The 21,829-nt window shown below is 37.4% G+C and overlaps 1 protein-coding gene across 2 annotated transcripts in view; it reads right to left on the bottom strand.

Annotated features, from left to right (window-relative positions):
- The window catches only part of LOC763573 (MICAL-like protein 1), a 62,808-nt gene that overhangs the window by 27,726 nt on the left and 13,253 nt on the right, over positions 1–21,829 (bottom strand). The window contains exon 4 of one of the 2 annotated variants that reach the window (XM_030984103.1): positions 10,683–10,721. The exons of the other annotated variant lie outside the window; for it this stretch is intronic. Coding sequence (XP_030839963.1) covers positions 10,683–10,721 — 39 coding nt within the window. The remainder of the gene's footprint in view (positions 1–10,682; positions 10,722–21,829) is intronic. 2 annotated transcript variants of the gene reach the window in all.

The following is a 21,829-nucleotide window of genomic DNA, read 5'->3' on the forward strand; positions in this document are numbered from 1 at the left end:
CTATGTAGATAAAAGACAGGAGTGAAGAGAGAAGAATAGAAAGAAAGAAACAAACAAACAAAGAAGGGAGGAGGGAAGGAAAGAAGGAAAGAAAGTAAGGGGAAAGTGAAAAGAAAGAAGGAAGATTGGATAGTATGGAAGATGGATATAACAAAGTGATGGCAGAGATGAAAGCAAGAGAGAGGCAAAGATATTAGTAAGATATTGGTAGATTGAGAGAGACAGAGAGAGAGACAGAGACAGAGACAGAGAGACAGAGACAGAAAGAGGGAGGAAGAGAGCATGGGAGGGGTACACAAGGAACAGAAAATAAGATGTAACATAGATGTTAAGGAAAGAGAATGAAAAAAAGGAATAGAATTGAAGGATGGAATACCAGAACAAGGGAAGAAATTCAAATGGAAGAAGGGATAAAAAGAAAAAGGTGAAAATGATTAATTGATTTTATCACAAATATATTGTAGTATAAGAATTAGCTAAATATCCAGAGATGACGTCTGTAAAATGTCCATAACCTTTTCCTTTCTCAGTTAATCAGAAGCAGAAGCCTCTTAATCTCATTGATTGGCATAAGAAATGTTGCAATCTTTATTTTAAAACAACTCAAGTTTCTTGAACTTCTGTGGAAGGTAAAAATTAATCTGTAGGCTTGAGCTCTAGGGCACTCGATGATCTTACACGTACTAGGTTATTAAATATTTTGATCCCTTTCAAGTCTTTCAAGGTGTTATGGATTACAATGTTTGTACTAAAGCTTGTAAATCAAGCTGACTTTTCTTTAACCCTTTATATTCCAATTGCAAAACATTTGACAGTGTCTACCTGTATTGTAAGCAAAAAAAATTACAATTTCCAATATGGGTACTCATACTAATATTTTAAAAAAAGAAGACATATACATATATAATTCAAAGTGAATTATGGAATGATGTTCATAATCTACAACCATATACATCTACAAACTATGTAAATGTTGGCTTGAATGTCTCTGAAAATTGAACCTATCTAATATGAATGGGTGATGTGGTGTTTTCAAACACAATACAACACGATCTACATCACTAGACATGTTATATACAAGTGAACACACAAGAGTTTCAAGATGTGCAGTACCTGACAATTGTGAAACAGTGAAAAGAATAGGTTAGCATTCTTAGCAACTTGGCATGTTAGGTTTAAGAAGGTTAAAAATGTTATTTTTTCAATTTACTACATCTTTTCACTCTATAATTCAGTTGCAAACTAAGTTAAATTTAAACAATCTCTAACCTGTTAATGCAATATCCATACACTGTACTTCACCCCATTGCCCTATTGCAGCATAAGAAAATATCAATAATTTGTGCGTGTTCAGTTATACCGGGTATCATTGCAATCATCTAGGAATTCTACGACATTTTTCTTGTTATTCAAGTAAACATCTGACTAAAAGTAACTAGAATGGCCACTAAACTTCACCTACTAAATCCACATTACTAAATGACAAGAAAAAACTGCATTAAAAGGAGCAAAATCAAAGGAGATAAGAACAGTGCACTCCTCATTTTGTTAACTTATAAAACATAAATCTACCAGTAAGGAAACCTATTGTTCAGCACAACTCTGTCCTCCCCCCCCCCCCCCATCTCAATATTGCCTATTTTAATTGCCAATCATTTACCCCCAAAAATGTTTGTGCCACAACCTACAACAGTTTTTTTTAAGGAGATTTATCGTATCAGGTGTGAATGGGGTACAGCCTCATTATTTTGTTTTGGTAATCATTCACATCATCATTTACAATAGGGTAATTAATGCACAGCAGGGATGAATCAGTGTACTAGATGATGTGCAACTGTCTATACTAATTACACTGAAGGTCCTAACGAGCAATCATCACCATAACAAAAGGTAGAGCTCATCTAGAACATAGCCATGCTCCGAAACAGATTAATAGATGGAAAAGCACAAACAGATGTGAGATATCATGAAAATGAAATGCTTTAATCTTAGGGAAATTCAAAGGTTTGCTATTGATCAGGCCACCAATCAAGGGTTCTACACATAGCTAAATATTTTCGCCATACGGTAAAATTGTATTATTTCGTTAGGATCCTAGATTGAGATTTAGATAGCAAGATAGCGATTAGTTTCTGAGCCTCAATGCATTAACTAGCTGCCTCTGGTTCTTAGTTTCTCACATAGTCACTGAGCTTTATTCTTTCAATCCAAGCTGTCAAAACTTCTTTTTCATTTTCTTGGCGGTAGAGGTAATAATCACGCTAAATCTTCAGGATGCTCTCAATTTGTTCAGATCTTTAGTTTTGGTTTAACGCTTCAAGGTGAGTTTAGACTGTTCAGTGATTGTAATCAATACCTTCACGATTACTTGTTGATTGAGTGAGTGAGCTAGGAGAGCTTCATGCAGGATTATGAAGGATATAGTTCAGAGGTAGTCATGAATGTTTCATTTCCTTTGTGCTGTGCACATGAATCTAACTCTCAGGAAGAGAAACATGGATAAAGTTGTGGATCTATTTCTTTTCAAACAACATTCAGCCGAACTATCACTCTAGGATGTTACAATACATGTATACAGTCTTGAAATTGAAAGCCAGAAGGGCATGATCTCTATGTACTACAGTGAAACCTGCTCTAGTGACCACCTGTATAGAAAACCACCTGTCTACAAAGACCACATTTTTTTAATTTCCCTTGAAAATGGTTTCTCAACATTTACTGAAGGAACCTGTACATAAAGACCAACTGCCTATAAAGACCACTTTTCTTGACTCCCTTAGGTAGTCTTTATAGACAGGTTTCAATGTACCCTTTTGGCTCTCAGCAGCAATTTCATATTTCAAATAATCTTCTAAGTAATATCTAAAAAATTATATGATGGGAATTGATGAAAATACATGAAAAATCAGTTGATTCCCAATGAAATGTGCTATAAAATTGTATTGATGGATGAAATGAATAAATAAAGGAACACTTACACTGAGTTTCAAATGAGAATTATAATGTGCTTACATAATGTTTTGTTATTCAACTGTCAGCTATGAAGTTGAAAAAATAAATAAATGAGTGAATAGGTGAAGCAGTTAGTAAATATGGAAAAGTGGTGCATGTTATCATAAAGAACAAATAAGAATAAAAAGAAACATAACATGTAAATCAAAGGAAAGAATTGAAAAAAGAATGTCTACTTATTTATTTCAATATTTTACATTTCAAGTGTTCTCCTATACAGTGTTCCAACGATATCCTCTATGCCAGAAAAATTCTTAACCTCAACTTTGGCCAAATCGGTACAATCAAACATCCAAACATATCAAACACACAGACACATCTACCTCCTAATAATATCTGACCTATTAACTTATAAATAACTGTATTAAAAACAGAAATAAATACAGAGCAACCTACCGCCAGTAAGAGAGACACTTATCTACTAGATGCAGTCATACATGCTCGGCAGTACTCAGTATATGAATGCTAAGCCGACGACAACAGAGCTCTGTTGCTTGGTTTAGAAGATATCATTAGGCCTGTTTTCATCAGCTCGAGATTACCAAATATCCCGCTATTTAAATTATCCCGATCGCATATTATCCAGTTAATTTGCATCTTCATCAGACCGAAGTTGCAATTAGCAGGATATTTGGTCGAGATAATCATCCCAGATATCTTGGGCTAGTTCGCAAATATCCCGCTATATGTCCGGTGCGTCTTCACCGGCCTGAAGACTCGTGCTATGCGCGAACGATAAGCAAAATAACTCGAGCTAATTTCTCAAGCTTGAGTTTCAAGTTTCGAGGTCAAGTCTCAAGCTGATGAATTCTCGATTTGAAACTTCAGGATTGTTTCCCAAATCAGAATTAGCAGGCTATTTGGCAATCTCGAGCTGATGAAAACAGGCCTATTGTACCGATTACGTTCATTGATGTCTCCTTGACCATGGGACATACCAGAGATTGCTTGGAGGTCACCTGAACATAACGGACACCTTACAGATGGATGAACTTGACATCTGAGAGGTCATATCAAATGTACTGGAATAGAGTGCCCCACCCTCTACAATCACATACACAACAAACCAACAACAATGAAGAAATGTTTGATAATGACTAATTGGCTGGGATATGGAAATCATTAAGTATAAGTGGGATATGTTCAAATTGACTGCTAAATTCCTTGTGAAACTGGTTGATAGATATATATTACAACATACAACCCACTAAAATCATTGATTTTGAGTATCTATCTACATGTGTACTATTAAACATAACATATTTGGTGATTTACGGGTAAATGATTTCTTCACTAAATAAAAAGATATCATTCTGAGGCAATCTCCAAGCTGTAAAGTTGAAAAGGAGAGTAGAATAAACTTGAAATATCTTTCCCCTCATGATGCAATGATGACTAACTATCAGTACAAATTTCCCCCGACACATTCGGCGATGAAAATTGAAACACCTCTCAAAAACACTTGTCTGCCTCTTATTGAGTAGGATTATAGCAGCTGCCTGTTAAGAATTCATCTCTTTTATGATTTTATCAAAGTTTGCGTGTGAAATTTCTGTCTTTAGCAATAGTCACACACACCTTGTTGACATTTTGCCAAAGACCAAGTCACTCTTTCACTGGCATGGTCATTGTTAAAGAAAGAGGAGGGGTAGGAATGGGATTTATCAGACAGCAGAGGGCAAGGGGAAGAGGAGGGGGCAGATTCTAATATCATGTGTTAAACCCCAAAGGGGCATAACATGATGATTGATGTTGATGTTTGATGATTGTTTTACACGACTGCTACGGAAGCATGTATATGCTGGTAAGTAAGCAACCAGGGGACCGAAGGCTTTAGGTCCTCTCCAATAAACTTGGTAATGAGGATTAATGCCTTACCAAAGCCAAAGAGCATGAACTTATTGACTTGGTTTTAAATTGAGATCTCTCAGTTACGAGACCACTGCTCTACCACCGGGCCATCACGCCTCGTCCTCTGTTATAAGATATCAGAATAAATAGCTCTACTGCTCTCAGTACCGTATGGTGAGCGTCTTTTATGCCTCCTTCCCCAACCCCATAGAAGCATAATTAGATTCTCCTTCTTACTTCTCCTTTATCCCTTACCTTACCATGCCATTTTCTTTAGACAAGTATAGCCCCCTCCACCTCCCCTCTAAGCCCTTCTCGATCCATCACTTTTCCTAATTTACCCTACAGTTGCATATATCACTGGTCAGATCATATGTTTCACAAGTGCACCTTGAGAAACCACCAACTGAGAGAGAGCTAGAAGGGCATTGATTCATATAATTCTACAGAGAATTAAATCAATTAATGGCTTTCTCGCTCTCAGCAGATGTTACTATCCATTCAAGGCATGGAATATAGGATATCATAATGACCAACAAAAGGAAATGCTTTGGGGCCAAGCAGTCTGGAAAACAATAGGTGAGGTGTAGGACAAAGTTTCAGAGAATGAAGCCGATGCCAAAATATGATAATTTTAAAAAAAATCCTGGACAAAGAGAGCTTTTAATCATCAGAGCAGCAACAATCTCTTATCGAAACTGAATCATTTGCATTGACCTGGTAATTTCACAAAATGTCTAGCAACTTATAGAAAAATTGATATATTTCCAAATCCATACCTCTCTTTCTCTTTTGTGTTTTGCAATGTGAAACATAAATTCAATAAAAGGAAATCAAACTACTTGTTTTTAATTTTCACCTTGGTCCAAGCTAAAAAATAAAAAAAATCCTCTTGAATATTACTGTAAAACACTCAGCGAAATGAGAACCGGTAACACTTTCGCACATTTAAGAGACAATGACAGAGAGCAGGAGAGAGAGAGAGAGAGAGAGAGAGAGAGAGAAAGAGAGAGAGAGAGAAAGAGAGAGAGAGAGAGAGGGGGGGTGGGACAGAAACACAGTAACATAAAATTCATAACTTTTTATGAAAGAGCAGATATCAAGAGAAGAAAAGGCAAAATAAAGATACAGACATAAAGTCTACCGATGAAGAGACAGAAAGACCGTAATATAAATTGGAAAAAGGGATATGAAAAAGGGCAAGCATCAAAGAATAAAGTAAGATTACCGAGAGGAATTAATAGAGGAAAGGGGTAATTATCAGCTTCAATAAAACAAGCGAAATGACCAATCTAGGATGTCTCACTAAAGATTACACTGCTTTGTTCAATATTTAATCTCTCATAATGGCAAGGCTGTCCAGACATATGACTTGCATTTTTAACTCTTGTTGAGCCAGACTTTCCCTATGTTGAGATTTTTTACCAAAATGTGATTGTTGCTTCCTTTCAAATATTAGCATTTATTTTCCATGGCAATGCACAATACACGGTTTTGTTTATGAAGAATAAAGGAAAAAATTCAGCCCTCTTTAATAAAACTACAAATTGTTAGTATATTATATGAGCAATGCAATGTTATATTAATGATATTTCATTTCTTTTCTATTTTTCAAAATTCAAAAAGAAGAAAAAAACATTGAAAGTCATCATTCCATATGTAGCCATTCCTTTTTGAAACATCACATTCTTTATCTAACATCTTACTCTGAAATATAAAAACAAATTTACTAAACTCCAACTGCATTTATCTTATAAAGTATACTGCTCCCCAAAAAGGCCTTTAAAAAAATGTTGTATTGCCCTTTAGGTTCCAAACATGGGTCGGTCTGTCCTTCTTTGGGCTGATATTTCTAAGTTTTGAATGCTTTAACACATTTTTTTTCTAATAAAATGGTAAAAAATAAAATAATTTTGGGTCGGTCACAAAGGGCAATACAACATCTTCTTTTTTTTTAAGGCCTAATAGTAATTTCTTAAAGAGACAGACAGAGACAGACACACAGAAAGACAAACAGGCAGAAAAGGGAATGTCCGGCTGCTGGCATGAAAAAGAAATGCATGGACAAAGATTAGCCAAACAAAGTTTGTACTTCTCAGAAAGGAGTAATTGGGGGAGGGGCAGGACACCCCCTCAAAACCAATGAATTGCATTCTGGGTAATCAGCCAAACCAAAATGGTAAACTAACCCTGACTGAGATAAAATTTCCATGGCCAAGTCTAGGGTCAATTAGCAGCCAAGGGAAAACGAACGGATGACTTTCAGAAAGAAGGTCGTCTACATCGACAAAACGATCATAGTACATGTATCAGATCATGGGCTGATGCTGGAATTACATGGACTAAAAATATTTGGCTCAAAGGCTAGAGCAGGCTCCGGTGGGGGGGGGGGGGTGACGGCCGACGTGGGTGTGCCGCTGAAGCTCATTTTTTAAAAAAAATTGGTGTTTGCATGGTAAAAACCCTGACATTTTTCAACATTTTCAAAATTCTGAAAAAGCAGACCAATTTAGGTGTATTTTTGATAAATATAGGACCCATTTTTAAAGATTTTTTATGAAAAAGTTACCCATTAGAGTGGCACATCCCTGTATGTCTTAATATGTGAGTAACGTGCCCAGGGAGCTAGCTATAGCTGGTTTACCTTTGATTTTAGAGTAGCTAATCTGAATTGACATGCCCTCACACACCCAATGTTTTATTTAGAATCTAAGAACACTTGAAAGACAATGAACACTTTTGAAATAGGAAATACAAGGAAAGAAGAACTTTGTTTGGCATTTGACTCCTAATCTTTCACAGGGTTCATTACCAGTACCGGTAACTTAATAATCAAATTTTTCTTTTCTCTCCTTGTAGCGAAATTATAACTCCATTCCATTATCATTAAGAGATTTTTAAAAAGTTCTTTCTGATCATACACTTCCCAACAAAAAGGAGCTGATGGCATAGTGAGTCACCTCTCCACTCCTTCTCTTGATGACATTTATCGTAAGTAAACTTTTACAGATTACAGATAATACTCATCATCTCACAAGACAGGTTACAGGAATTAAAAGCAAGGCAAGAAGTATACAATGTTTTATCCATTGCACCCCGATCTTTATCTAGCTCCATAAAACAATACTCACAGGACTTGTGGTGTGATCAATACATGCTTTGTGAATAGAACCCAATTTTGCAGCAATATTCTGACAATACGGCTACTAAATTTCCTTTTTATCAAAGCTATCAATAATTTAAAACAAACATTCAAAATAAAACATTACCACAAAGACAGGTAGACACACGACAAACATATCTGAGGTTCACTGAAATTGGATTCAGATTCTCAATACTCAAATTAAGGTAAAAGTTTCCAAAATTTAGGACAGCTGTTTTTTAAACCTAATTTCTTACTGAATTCGGGAAAAGAAGGTCACTTATACAGACACTACCGGTACTTACTTTCACCTAAATCCTCATATTTATCTATCTTGCCACATGGAAAGATTCTTCTTTTTTGGTTGTGGAAAGGATGATCATAAATCCTTACACTTCGGAATCAATTCTTTTACTTCTCCTTTTTAAAAGTAAATTTCAATGTCGATTGGAGGTTAACATAATCTCAATGAAAGTGAATATGCTAAGCTAGATACACTTGAATGTAGGTCAAATAAACAAGGTAGAAAACTTATAGGGATTTGTAGTGCTTTGCTAGAAAATAGAAATTGCACCCAAAACAAACTTTGATGGTCCTACTTTTTTGCAAGAAAACGAAGGATTGACTAAAAGAAATATGCAGTTATTCAACAGTTTTCCTTTTGCGAAGGTCTTACTGAAGGACTGTCATCATAGTTTGTCATCAATCTTAGGCACCTTGTTTTCTATGTTTCCTATTATGTGCAGCATGTTCAGATACAATACTGCAAACATTAATAATGCTAGAAAAATTAAGCTAAAAAAAACCCATATCAGATCAAATTCATTTCCAAGGTAAAAGGAATTAAAATAAACAGAACATTGATGTAACTTTCCTTAATGATCTTGATTAATCTGGTGATGAATCTGATGAAGGTCTAGCATTTCTGACAAATACTTAAATTTTAGGTGACGTCAAGATAAGATTTTACATTTGATGTTTTCAAGGCAAACCTACATCTTGTTTAATCTAAAGATCTGTCAGATAAGATGAGATAAGTTAATCATTCATGACTATGCTTCCAACTACTGAAATGTGCCTAAAATAAGTGACATTTGTGGCATAACATTGGTGTTGAACTTCTGAATTATGTTCAAAAGGTTTAAACATTCCAATTACCAAACACATCAACAAACAACTGACACTGACAGCAAAGTGAAACATTGATTAAATGGCAGATATGTACATAACTACATGTAGGTATATTAAGTAGAGAGAAAGACAGATAGTCTGAATGTTATGAAAGGTTAGAAAGGACCCAGAGGAAATTAGAATGTTAAGAGATGTAAATAACACAAATATTTTTTTGTTTTAATGAATTGATGAATTGGCCGACTCTGTGATGGTATGAACTTTGTACATTGTACAGTGTGATCGTTTTAAGGAACATTTCAAAAACTTAATAACAAACTATGAATATGATTAGAATTTTTATTTCATAACAATTGTAGAAAACACATACCAGATATCTAATGAGAAGGTTAATGTATTAGTCCCATGATAAACCCAACTGGACCCTGTTTCATAAAACTTGTTATTAACAACTGCCACAAATCTGCTTGCAGCCAATCAAATGTTTCGATATCAGGAACTTTTGACAATTATTGTAATTGAAAACAATGTTTATGAAACAGGACCCTGTCTAATATCACTTCACCTATACCAAGTTAATCTATTATCCATACTTGGGCAGATTTTCCAAATGTTATATTCTAATCATCCTTTTAAATGTAATGGCCGATTGGGATACTCTTTATTCTGTAAGATCATCTTAAGTCTTGAATATATCGACTGTTAAGAGCTAGAAGGGCATTAACTCTGTATTAAAGTGTATGAGTTAACACCCTTCTGGCTCCGGACAGCGTGCACTGTAGCCCTTTTGTTAGAAATATTATAATACCAAATGGAAACAATACCAAATAGAAACTAGACCAAGAGGATAAAAGACTACATATGATACTATAGCCAAACTGGAAGGTTGGAGGCTAAGGAATTAGACGAAAATTATAATGAGACCACTTAAAGTAGACAAAGTTAGTGTAGTAAAAGTATGATAGAGAAAAGACGGGGTTGGACCAAATTGCAATACCACATTTGATTATATACACGATTAGTAAGCTGGCATAAATATCCCAAAGTATAAGACCGTTACATTTGCTGAGGGCCAAAAGGGTGTTAAACTTTGTGTAAAATGTGAAAGTTAATGCCCTTCTGGCTCTAAGCAGATCAGTGATTAAAGCTTTAAATAGGCCTGTCTCCATCAGCTCGAGACTTGACTTCTTATACTTAAAACTCGAGCTTGATAAATTAGCTCAAGATATTTTGCGCAGCGTTCGCGCATAGCGCGAGTCTTCGGGCTGGTTATGACGCACCGAACAAATAGCGGGATATTTTGCAAACTAGCCCAAGATATCGTGGGGTGATTTTCTCGACCAAATATCACGCTGATTGCAACTTCGGGCTGATGAAGACGCAAATTAACTGGATAATTTGCGATCGGGATAGTTCAAATAGCCGGATATTTGGCAATCTTGAGCTGATGAGAACAGGCCTAATGAGATGGTTTAATAGTGATGGTATGAGGCATGAAGCAAGTGCGTAAAGAATGTTTGTTTGTTTTCATTCATGAAAGACTTACGATCGGATTCATGGATGGAGGGCAAAGGAGGCGGGCCACCTGTAAACATGCAAATTTATTCAGATTATAAAGTTAAATGGCAGCCAGAGGAGGGAAAAAGGATATGTTACATTTTGCAGCATCAACCATATGACACGAGCAAATGACATCTGAGCATTAACTCCACCAACAAAAAACACCTGATGATTATTAAAAACATATTTATAAATAAAATGAGATATTGACTGTTCGGCCCTCTACCTCATTAAGTGATTTGCAAAGCATACTAATGCCACTTCAAATATATATATGTTTACAGTATAAGTGGAAAAATCATGCTAGATATTTGCTCCAGTACAGGCTGAAGAAGTGTACTGCCAAACACTTACTTTACATGCTGGAGTAGAACCTAAAAATATTAGATATTTGGCAATATTTCTGCCAAATATATGCACTATCAATGACTGAATAAATTTGTAAGTGGGCTAATGAATTCTTTGAGCCAAATTTTAAAAAGGAAACATGCATTTCAACAAGAATATAATAATGACTTTAGCTTCAAAATAAACCATAAACTAAACATGATGTAAAGAAAATACAGCTGCTATCACGCTGCATACTTTTTCAAATCATAAATTGTAGAACACAATTTTATTTGGTAAAATTTTAACTTTTTAAGTACATGTTATATGAGCAGAAATTGGAAAGGAAAGGAATAGGAAATTTAAAAAATCCTGCCAGCAAAAATACATGTAAGTATGGATACATGTTTGTTGTGAGATGAGTGACCTATTTTACAATGAAAATAAATATAGAATTCAAAATTTCTAATCTATATATGTACATGTAGGTAGTCATTTACAAATTTACATTTACTTTGTGTATGTAGTACTTATAAATTCAAAGATCTTATCATACTGTATGACAAAAGTCCATACCACGGGATTAACATGGGATTAAGCATTTAATCCCATCCTGAGATAATATATCCAAACCAGTAAAACACACCTAGTAAGCCGAGATGATCGCAGGGTATATGAAAAGTATATGAAAACGCAACATGGGCTATCAATGTCGGTGTCAATTACATTTAATTAACTAAAAAATTGCTGAGTATTAAAACACGTCAGAGGTTTTATCGCACTACTACTGTTGAATCTTAAACATGCAGGTAAATGTAATTAGAATGATAACTGGAGATTGAGTGGGCTGGGGTGTGGGGGGGGGGGGGGGGGAAGGGGGAGCAGGGTGAAGCATGAGCACAGTGGGGATCAGGGATTAGAAGTAATGGATTAGGGGAGGGGACTCTCATGCCCCCTGGTTTTCAAAACCAAATTTGAAACATTTAATGCATATACAGAATATGTTTAGTTTCATTTTGCTTGTCAAAGATTTGCAATTTTTTTTTTTTTTTTTTTTTTTTTGGGGGGGGGGGGGGGGTCTTTGTGAACCTGTGCCCTACCCCCTCATCCTAAGTCTTTCTAGCCTACAATCTTATGAAATATTAGACATGGTATTGTTAGATCCCTGTACTCACCAAACGCTCTTCTTAAATCCAATTTTCTAAAATCCATTCTGATCGTAAAAACGAGTGCGGAATCCTCTTCATCCATCCTTGAGCCTTATTTTCCAATTCACTTTCAGAAAAACTTTGTGTATACATACTATCGGACCAAAGATGATGGTCAAGACTGTCCATAAGAGAAGTCTGATGGAGCAGCTTCAAAGACTTGGTAAATCCTGTCTGAAAACATAGCTTGGACAGTGAAGAACTAGCAAACAATCACTTCGACAGTAACAGAAAACAATATTTCACCACCTGTCTTTCTTTTGAGTTTTGTTTATTTTTTCTGAAGTAGTGGTCACCTTGGATGAAGATCAAATCTCTTCATTAACTCTTGATTAACATCAAGTTCCAGCCAAACACTCATTCACATTGATAATCAGGTAAGTTTCCGGATCATCATGTGCTGACAGCCGCTGTTCTTGCCAGAAACCTCTTACTATTGTTCACAAACACATGTTCACCAAGCGGTGCGATGAGTTTCTGCACGTGACACATCCTCCATTTAAAAGAAGTAACTCTGTCACGATCTTCCATGGGTAACTTGACCTACAAACAATTAGCTTTTCTCAGCCCCTTAATTCCCCAAAGTTTCCTGTCAAACTTCCACAAGAAAGGAAGTAGCTAAAACAAACTTTGAAAGGCATTTCCATGATCTTCTCAATAAAAAGCTAAGTTTGAAGTCTGATATCAGTACCCCCTCGCAACAGTCGTAGACAGAGACGCTCGCATAAGCCGAGAATAACCACGATGATTGGAAATGAGGAAGGGGAAGAGAGGAAACCAGCTCGTAGACGACTGCCAAAGCTTGGCCCTGGATTGGTGCATCGTCAGTCAATCCTCAAGCTTCGATAACCCCCCTCAATCCATTGACAGTTCCCACATAGAACCCTCTTTCCGTGCCAAGCTGAGAGACCATATTCAAGTCGGGAAGGAGTCAGGAGATATAGTTTGAACTAGATCTGAATTCCCCCCTCCCCTCCAATGCCTGTTACTTAATGACGGCGTTGTTGCTAAATATTAATACCATGTCAGGTGACTCAGTACGTTTTGCATTGCATCAGCATGAGTGGGCTCGTATTGCCGTGGTAACCGAGGGGTATGGGGTGGTTTGATCATAATTCCCCTTCTCGAGGTCACTTCCTTCTGCAAGCCACAGAGTATTCCCCTGAAAACTTTGATACATTTTCTGTAAGTTTCTGGTTTTTTGCAGGCTGAGAAGATTCCAGAGACAATGTAATCCCCTACTACGTCATCTGCCTTCTACTAAAAAGCAGCGATTACTAATCAATCAAGAATTAAACAGCTGGATAGAACTTCTGAATATCGTACAACTCATCAATAATAATAATATTCTGACTTCATGAAGTGCGTAAAACATCAACAATGTCTCTATTAAAGCGCTTTAATATTATTCTCCATTTCTTGGGGAGCATACCAGCCCGGTGCCATTTTTACAAAGGCTCACAATGCTGAGCAAACTACATTAACGTTCGCATCCTACAGGGTACCCATTTCACACCTGGGTGGAGAGAGGCAAATGTAGATTGATGTCTTGCCAAGGGGCGTTAGTGCCGGGCTGGGATTTGAACCTCCTACCTTGTGAACTACAGCCTGGTGACTTATCCACTAGACCACAACACCTCTACAATAGAAGTCAGAGACATCATCAGAAGGCATTCAGGTTCCCCACGGCATACAGAGAGTTTGTGACAAAGACTAAGTATACGCCTGTAGAGTAGGCAATGCCACAAATGCCTATATTGTAGCTGGGCAAACTCCTACATTGTATACCGAGTTACAACTATATTTGCTGTTTTCATAGGCTATAAAATTGTATAAATAATACAGAGTCTGCAGATTGGGATTATAGTACAAATTATTGTGGGAATTTAATAATTTGTTTACAAACATCCTTGTTCATATGTACAGATCCACAGTATTCTTCAGTCCCCAAACAATCTTCAATATTTTTATTTGCTACTCTAAACTAGGTCTCAAATAGCAACACACAAATAAATATTTATACTTGTTGTTTTCAGTTGGATTTTAGTTCCTGTTTACGGGAATTTTTTTTTATATAACTCCAAATTATGTTAATTCTCAGCTTATTGACCAATACTACATGTAACCCTTCCCTTGTCCCAATCAGTGACCAACATGTTCTAAGTTGCAGAAAGTTCTAATCATTGTTTACCCGCTTCCCCTCCCCCTTCCGCCTCCTTCTCAGTAATTCACTGGATCCCAAACTAAATTATTGATAAACTTCATCAAAACAAGTCTGAGACATGATATCATCATTGTTTTTCTTCAGTCTTCACATTTGTAATTTATGAAATCTAGGATCGTCTGGGAGATAATTTGCTGTTGCAATCTGTCTCAGAATGGCAATAAGAGCAAGACATAACAAGATAGCATGAGGATGACATTTCACACTGTATCTCTGCATACAAAAGTTTAAGGCCAGGCAGATGGCTTGAACTAGTCTGGGAACTGTCTTTGAAAAGTTACTAAATCACTCAAGTTTATGTTATTATTTCCTTTATCTCTCCTTGATAAAATGAAGAGAGAACAACCAATCCATATTAGTCTTTTATAGAGTCTAAAACTTTCAGTTGACGATTCTTGTGCAATTTTTTTTACAGCAAGAAATTACAATGTTATATTGATATGCAAAGGAATATAGCAACAATTTGGTCTGATTTGTATGCTGCCCTCTTTGGTGAATGCATTGTAATGCTGGGATTTGTTCTTGTAAGCAAGCAATTCAATTTCTGTCATGTTGATATCTGATCTGATGCATTGATCAAAATAAAGCTTCTAGACGTGATCTCATGAAGTAAAACAGAATGTTTACAAATATTTCAATTATATGCCCCCAGTATTCATTTTTTATAGAAGTACATGTACGGTACATGTAGCTGCCAAAGTGGCGGTGACTGGTCTTTGAACAAGGCACCTACAATGTACATTACATCCATCAAATATGATTTGGAGGTGTAATTGCTCTTTGCCTCTGCTGATCATACTAGCTTTTGAGTCTGAACTTAATCCTAACTCCACCCTTTCAGCAGTGAACATGAAAGGGATATCAGGTAACCCCCAAGACACACCTGTCATAAGGAAAGAGTGCAGGTAAGTTCCTTCCTCTGACTGGGGTATATTACTTGGTCGCCCCTATGGATCAGTCCAGTACAGGATTCACTGAAGGAAAGTTCTGGACTGAATGTAACCTTAACTCTTATCAGCATTGAACATGAAAGGGGTACCAGGTAACCCCCATGAGACACCTGTTATGAGGATAGAGCCCAGGTAAGTCTCTTCCTCTCTACTGGGGTATATTATTTGGTAGCCCCTATGAATCACTCCGGTTCAGAATTCACTGAAGGAGAGTTCTGGACTGAACCCAACCTTAACCCTTCCCAGTCTTCAGAGAATATGGAAGAGGTGTCAGGTAACCCCCTGGAGACACCTGCTTATCATGAAGTGTCTGGGTAAGTCGCTTCCTTTCTATTAGGGTACATGGGTAGCCCCTACATTGTTATGGGTCAGTCCAGTCAAGGATTCAGTGCAGTGAAACTCTGGACTGAACCCGACCTAAACCATTTTTCAGTGTTCAGTGAAAACTAAATTGGTATCAGGTATTAAACCCCAAGAGACACCTGTTCTAGAGAAAGGGCCCAGGTATTTAGTTATTTCCCCTTTAATGGGGCACAGTGGTACATGTAGGCTGGTAGACCCTAATATGTATTATTCCAGTCTAGGATTCAGGGCAGTGGAGCTCAGGATTGAGTCCACATTTAACCCTTTTCAGCAGTACACATGAAAGGGGTATCAGGTAACCCCCAAGACACACCCCTGTTATGAGGAAATATGGGCGGCTAAGAGGGCCAGAATAAATAACGGAAAACAAACAAACAATGACAGAAATAAACAAAGATTCAGAAATAGACATGAAGATAATGCAAAAATAAAGACAACATCACAATTTAAGCCTCACCACAAAAATAAAACAACTATCGAAATAAATATAACTCAGGAATAAAGACAACCACAGAATTAAAGATGAATGCGGAAATAAAGACTAACCACAGAAATAAAGACAACCACAGAAATAAATATAACTCAGGAATAAAGACAACCACAGATTAAAGATAAATGCAGAAATAAAGACAAAACCACAGAAATAAAGACAACCACAGAAATAAAGACAACCACAGAAATAAAGACAACCACAGAAATAAAGACAACCACGGAAATAAAGACAACCACAGAATCAAAGATATCTGCAGAAATAAAGATAACCACAGAATTAAAGACAACTGCAGAAATAAGGACGACCACGGAATTGAAGAAAGCTTAATTCGGAGACAAATTAAGACAACCACAGAACGGAAGTTTAGAAAGGTAGGCCTATATAACGACTGAAATTAAGTCTACTATAAAAACGTTATGCCCGCTCCGAAAATTAAACTATCAAGTAGAAATATACGATCAAAAACGCAAACAAACTGACAATAAGAGGACAAGAGAGGGTGTCCTAACGCAAAAATTAACGGAGCGGGCGCACATGCACACGGCTAGCTAGCTGTTCGATTCCACTGACCTCTATAGAGGTCAGTGTTCGATTCACGTTTTGCTCGCATGTACACAGACTATGCCTGTAATCTATCAATGTACAGCGCTGTGAAGTTCGGATATTCATATTCACATTCAACTTGCGAAGTTGGTTGGATATTCGACATGCATATTCGAGAAATTCGATATTTGTTATTCAAATAGTCTGACGGCTTTAGCGGGGCAGGCAGCTATTCCAAAGGTCTAACACGGTCAGGGCAACCCAAACTGCTTCGCTGCCCTGGCCCATGGGGTTTAAGGGTGTGCAATTCAAGACTATTCACGGGCAAGGAATTAAAAAAGAAAGAAATATCCTCCATGAGTATCGAGAGCTATAGGAAATGCCTCATTTCTTTAGCGGGGCAGGCAGCTAACCAAAAGGGTCAAGTACAATCCGGGCAACCAAGAAATACTTCGCTTGTCCTGGCCCATAATAGGATGTCGAAATCTAGGCTATTCATGGGCAAGCAATTAAAAACAATTGAAATATACTCCAATGGTATAGAGGGCTATAGAAAATGGCTCACGGCTTTAACAGGGCAGGCAGCTAGCCCAAAGGGTCAAGTAATATTCGGGCAACCGAAGCTTTTACATTCATTAAATATGGAGAAAGAAGACGGTTCGTTGTACCGTTCTCGACTTGAATCCTTGTCTAAATTCAGTTCCCCCATCTCCTCCGCGAAGCGTGGAAGATTTGTTTTTTGATACTTTTTGTTGTTGTGACACTCTGGCAGTTAACTTTTCTTTCTTTCTTGCTCTCTTTAATATACTTTTTCAAAAAAAGCGGAGGGGGGGGGGGGGGGGGAGGGAGCTCGAGGCTCCCGATCCCCGTCATTCCGCAGGGCCTGACATGACTGTAGGCATCTCAAGAAGCATTTTCTGCCTGGCTGTAAATTTAGGAATTTGTCATTTTACTGAACAAACGCATTAAAAAGTATAATTTACTAAAAATCTCGGAAAATTATGTCATTTCAGCATTATGTGTAAACCACCGTTATGGAATTAGAAGTAAACCACGTTTGAATTTTATTTCCCCCGAGCCCCCTCCCTGATCAGTACGCCAGTGCCCCCCTGTCCGATCTACACTTTGTTGCAACTGATCTCCCCTACCTTTCTTCTTTCTCTTTTTTTTCCTTTCCCTTTCTCCCCTCTTTCCCTTTCCCCTCCCTTCCTTCTCCCTCTTTGTGGTTCGCTTGGGGGGGGGGGGGGGAGGCAAGGTCCTTTCGGCCCCTACCCTTCTCCACACGTTGCTGGCGGGATTAATCACAACTGATCTATCTCCCCTTCTTTTCACCCTTTTTTTTCTTCTTCCTCTTTTTTGGTCCCTTTTAGCTCTCTTTTTCCTTCCTTCTCTCTCTTTTTTTTTTAACGGGGGCGGGGGAGGCAAGGGCCTTTTGCACCACCCCCATCTCGATCAGCAACTTATTGGCGGGAAAATTGCAACTGATATCCCCCTTCTTTTCTTCTGCTTCCTCAATTTTCCTTCCCTTTATCTCCTCTTTTCCTTTTTCTTTCCATTTCCTTCCTTCTCTCTTATTTTTTTTATTAGAGGGAGGCAAAGCCCTTTCGCCCCCCCATCTCCTTCTTCCCCCTTTTCTTTTCTTCTTCCTCTTCTTTCTTTCACTCTCTCTCCTCTTTCCCTTTCCCTTCTTTTCCTTCTCTCTCTCTCTCTCCCTCACTCTCTCTATCCTTTTTTTGCGTGGGGGGGGGGCAAGGCCCGCTCGCGCCTGCATCTACCTATTATATACTAACGTTAGTCCTTAATAATGGATCTAGATGATTGCTTTACCTGGTTTGAGTGACTGGTAAACATGTTTTTCGCAATAAATTAATTGGTCTAACCGTGAAAACCGTCTAATTTTACTTTCGATTTTCAAACAGTAACAGTTATGACCTAAAATAGGCCTAAGGCCAAGGGCTGTACTCTACATTTCAAAAACAAAAATTAACGTTAACATTAGACTTATCTTAAAATGTTGTTTCTCTGTTATAGAAGTGGGAAAGGAAAACCTTTTTTCTCAAAAAACAGGGGGTGGCGGGCCCCCATACCACCCCCCCCCACCCCCTGTATCCGCCATTTCTCTATACTCGTGGAGTATATTTCATGTTTTGGGGAATTCCTTGCCCGTAAATAGTATTGAATTGCACACCCTTAATCCCCATGGGCCAGGGCAAGCGAAGTATTTTGGGTTGCAGGCTGACCGTACGAGACATGTGGGGCTAGCATATGAATGTCGAATATCCATCCGACTTCATAGCGCTACATGGATAGATTAGAGGCATAGTCTGTGTACAGCTAGCTAGCCGTGTGCATGTGCGCCCGCTCCGTTAATTTTTGCGTTAGGACACCCTCTCTTGTCCTCTTATTGTCAGTTTGTTTGCGTTTTTGATCGTATATTTCTACTTGATAGTTTAATTTTCGGAGCGGGCATAACGTTTTTATAGTAGACTTAATTTCAGTCGTTATATAGGCCTACCTTTCTAAACTTCCGTTCTGTGGTTGTCTTTGTCTCCGAAGCTTTCTTCAAATCCGTGGTCATCTTTATTTCTGCAGTTGTCTTTATTTCTGTGGTTGTCTTTATTTCTGTGATTGTCTTTATTTCTGTGGTTGTCTTTATTTCTGTGGTTGTCTTTATTTCTGTGGTTGTCTTTATTTCTGTGGTTGTCTTTATTTCTGCATGGTTGTCTTTATTTCCGTGGTTGTCTTTATTTCTGTGGTTGTCTTTATTTCTGTGGTTGTCTTTATTTCTGTGGTTGTCTTTATTTCTGCATGGTTGTCTTTATTTCTGTGGTTGTCTTTATTTCTGTGGTTGTCTTTATTTCTGTGGTTGTCTTTATTTCTGTGGTTGTCTTTATTTCTGTGGTTTTGTCTTTATTTCTGCATTTATCTTTAATTCTGTGGTTGTCTTTATTCCTGAGTTATATTTATTTCTGTGGTTGTATTTATTTCTGTGGTTAGTCTTTATTTCCGCATTCATCTTTAATTCTGTGGTTGTCTTTATTCCTGAGTTATATTTATTTCGATAGTTGTTTTATTTTTGTGGTGAGGCTTAAATTGTGATGTTGTCTTTATTTTTGCATTATCTTCATGTCTATTTCTGAATCTTTGTTTATTTCTGTCATTTTTTGTTTGTTTTCCGTTATTTATTCTGGCCCTCTTAGCCGCCCATAAGGAAAGGCCCAGGTCAGTTTCTTCCTCTCTACTGGGGTATGGTGGAAGCCCCTATGAATCAGTCCAGGATCCGTTGTTTGGTCTACGGATAGGAGGCCAGGGAGTGAATATTACTCATTTCCTACAGGTAACACCCTTGAGAAAGTCTTCCATCACTCGCTACCTATTTTACAGGTAACACCGATTCAAATGTGATAAACATCAGTTTCCAGATCTGCATCTCAGTACTCTGAAAAAACTGATGCTATCATTAAAGGTTTCATAACCATGAAAGAGCCATACACTTTAAAGCCCATCTGTATTAGTTTACAGGAGGGATTAGACCACCCTGTAAGGTCACTGGACAGGTGGTTATCTCATCAAATCAGCTCTCAGTTAACATAAGAAAAAGAGGATCATGGGGGACCAACGGTCACTGATTAGGCATTGTTTGCTATATAGAGGGAGCAAGTAGCTACAAGTATTACAGTGGAGCTTTAACATGACATAAAAGAACTTCATGCAATCCACAATCAGATTCATATTTGGACAAACCTCCTCCAAAATTTAAGAAACTGTAAAGTAGGTTTTCATCCACCACAGAAATAAATACACCGAAGCCACCTCTTAAAGAAGCATACTATAAATAAGAAGTTCATATAAATATTCGCAGCTGTTCTTTGACTACAGCACGTTATTGGAAATCTGCCATGTACCCAGTACGAAAAAAGGGTAAGAAAATTGCTAGATTCCTGACATTTTTCATAATTCATATCCAATCATCAAACAGTTTTATTTTTAAAGGAATGATTTCCCACAGTATTACTGAACTTTGAAGGATAGGAAACTTGAATTAATACATCAGTTGAAACAAGAGAAATGAATTGGGACAATCTCCAGGCCATAAATACACTGGGGGCAATGCAAGTCATTTAGTATTGATCACACATCAAGGTATTACAAGATTTTGTGTTTAATCAATTTTTGGAGATCTTTCAACAAATCAATTAAGGGGAGAGACTCCAATGCCCCGGGGCAATCAGGTCAGTGCAGATTGGTCTAACGTGATTGAAACAAGGAAGAGGGATTGACGTGAATGACAGTGATATGTCCATTAGGGATTCGGTCTGGAGGTGATTCATAAGATGTTATGAATTTATAATTGCTAGATTGTTCTGTAATCTGTCAGTACTGTAGAATGTTGCATTTCATTGAAGAATTGTAATGCCTTTGATGTATTCAAGCACATAGTTGATGCATAAAATGCACTGTAAGGCTTGGAAAAAATACAGCAACAATATCTTGAATGAGTGCTGATATCATAACCAAAATCAGCCAAGAGAGGGCAGCAAAGCACTAAGTGAAAAGTAAACATCTAGCAAGTGATGTAGAAAATTCCAACTCTAAAAGGTTGTCAAGAAGACCCTCCATTTTAAACTAAATCATAGGGCCCCCGTTTAAATAAACTAGGGACATGTAGTCCTGATATGATATTTTTTGTCAAGTTCAGCACATTGATCAAGATACATGTAGTAGGCAAAGAAGCAACAAATCTGTTATCTGGAAAAATGGAAATACTGATGTCTATGAATTCTTCAGTAGCGTTTCCTTACTGCTTGTATTATGTGATATATATTAAACATACAGGTATATATGTATTGCTGATAAACATATAGGCTACAAGTACTTTACTTGCAGTTTCATATCTTTTACCATACCACCATAAATCTTTCAGTGTAAAATAAAGGTGTGCCTGTTCATATGCATTCCATGGGAAATGTATTGTGATCATGAAAGGTAACCCCATCACCTGCTGAAAGCCCACATGCCATTTGT

This window comes from Strongylocentrotus purpuratus, unplaced genomic scaffold, assembly GCF_000002235.5.
Source record: "Strongylocentrotus purpuratus isolate Spur 01 unplaced genomic scaffold, Spur_5.0 spur5_scaffold_14, whole genome shotgun sequence".
Classification (NCBI taxonomy): Eukaryota; Metazoa; Echinodermata; class Echinoidea; order Camarodonta; family Strongylocentrotidae; genus Strongylocentrotus; species Strongylocentrotus purpuratus.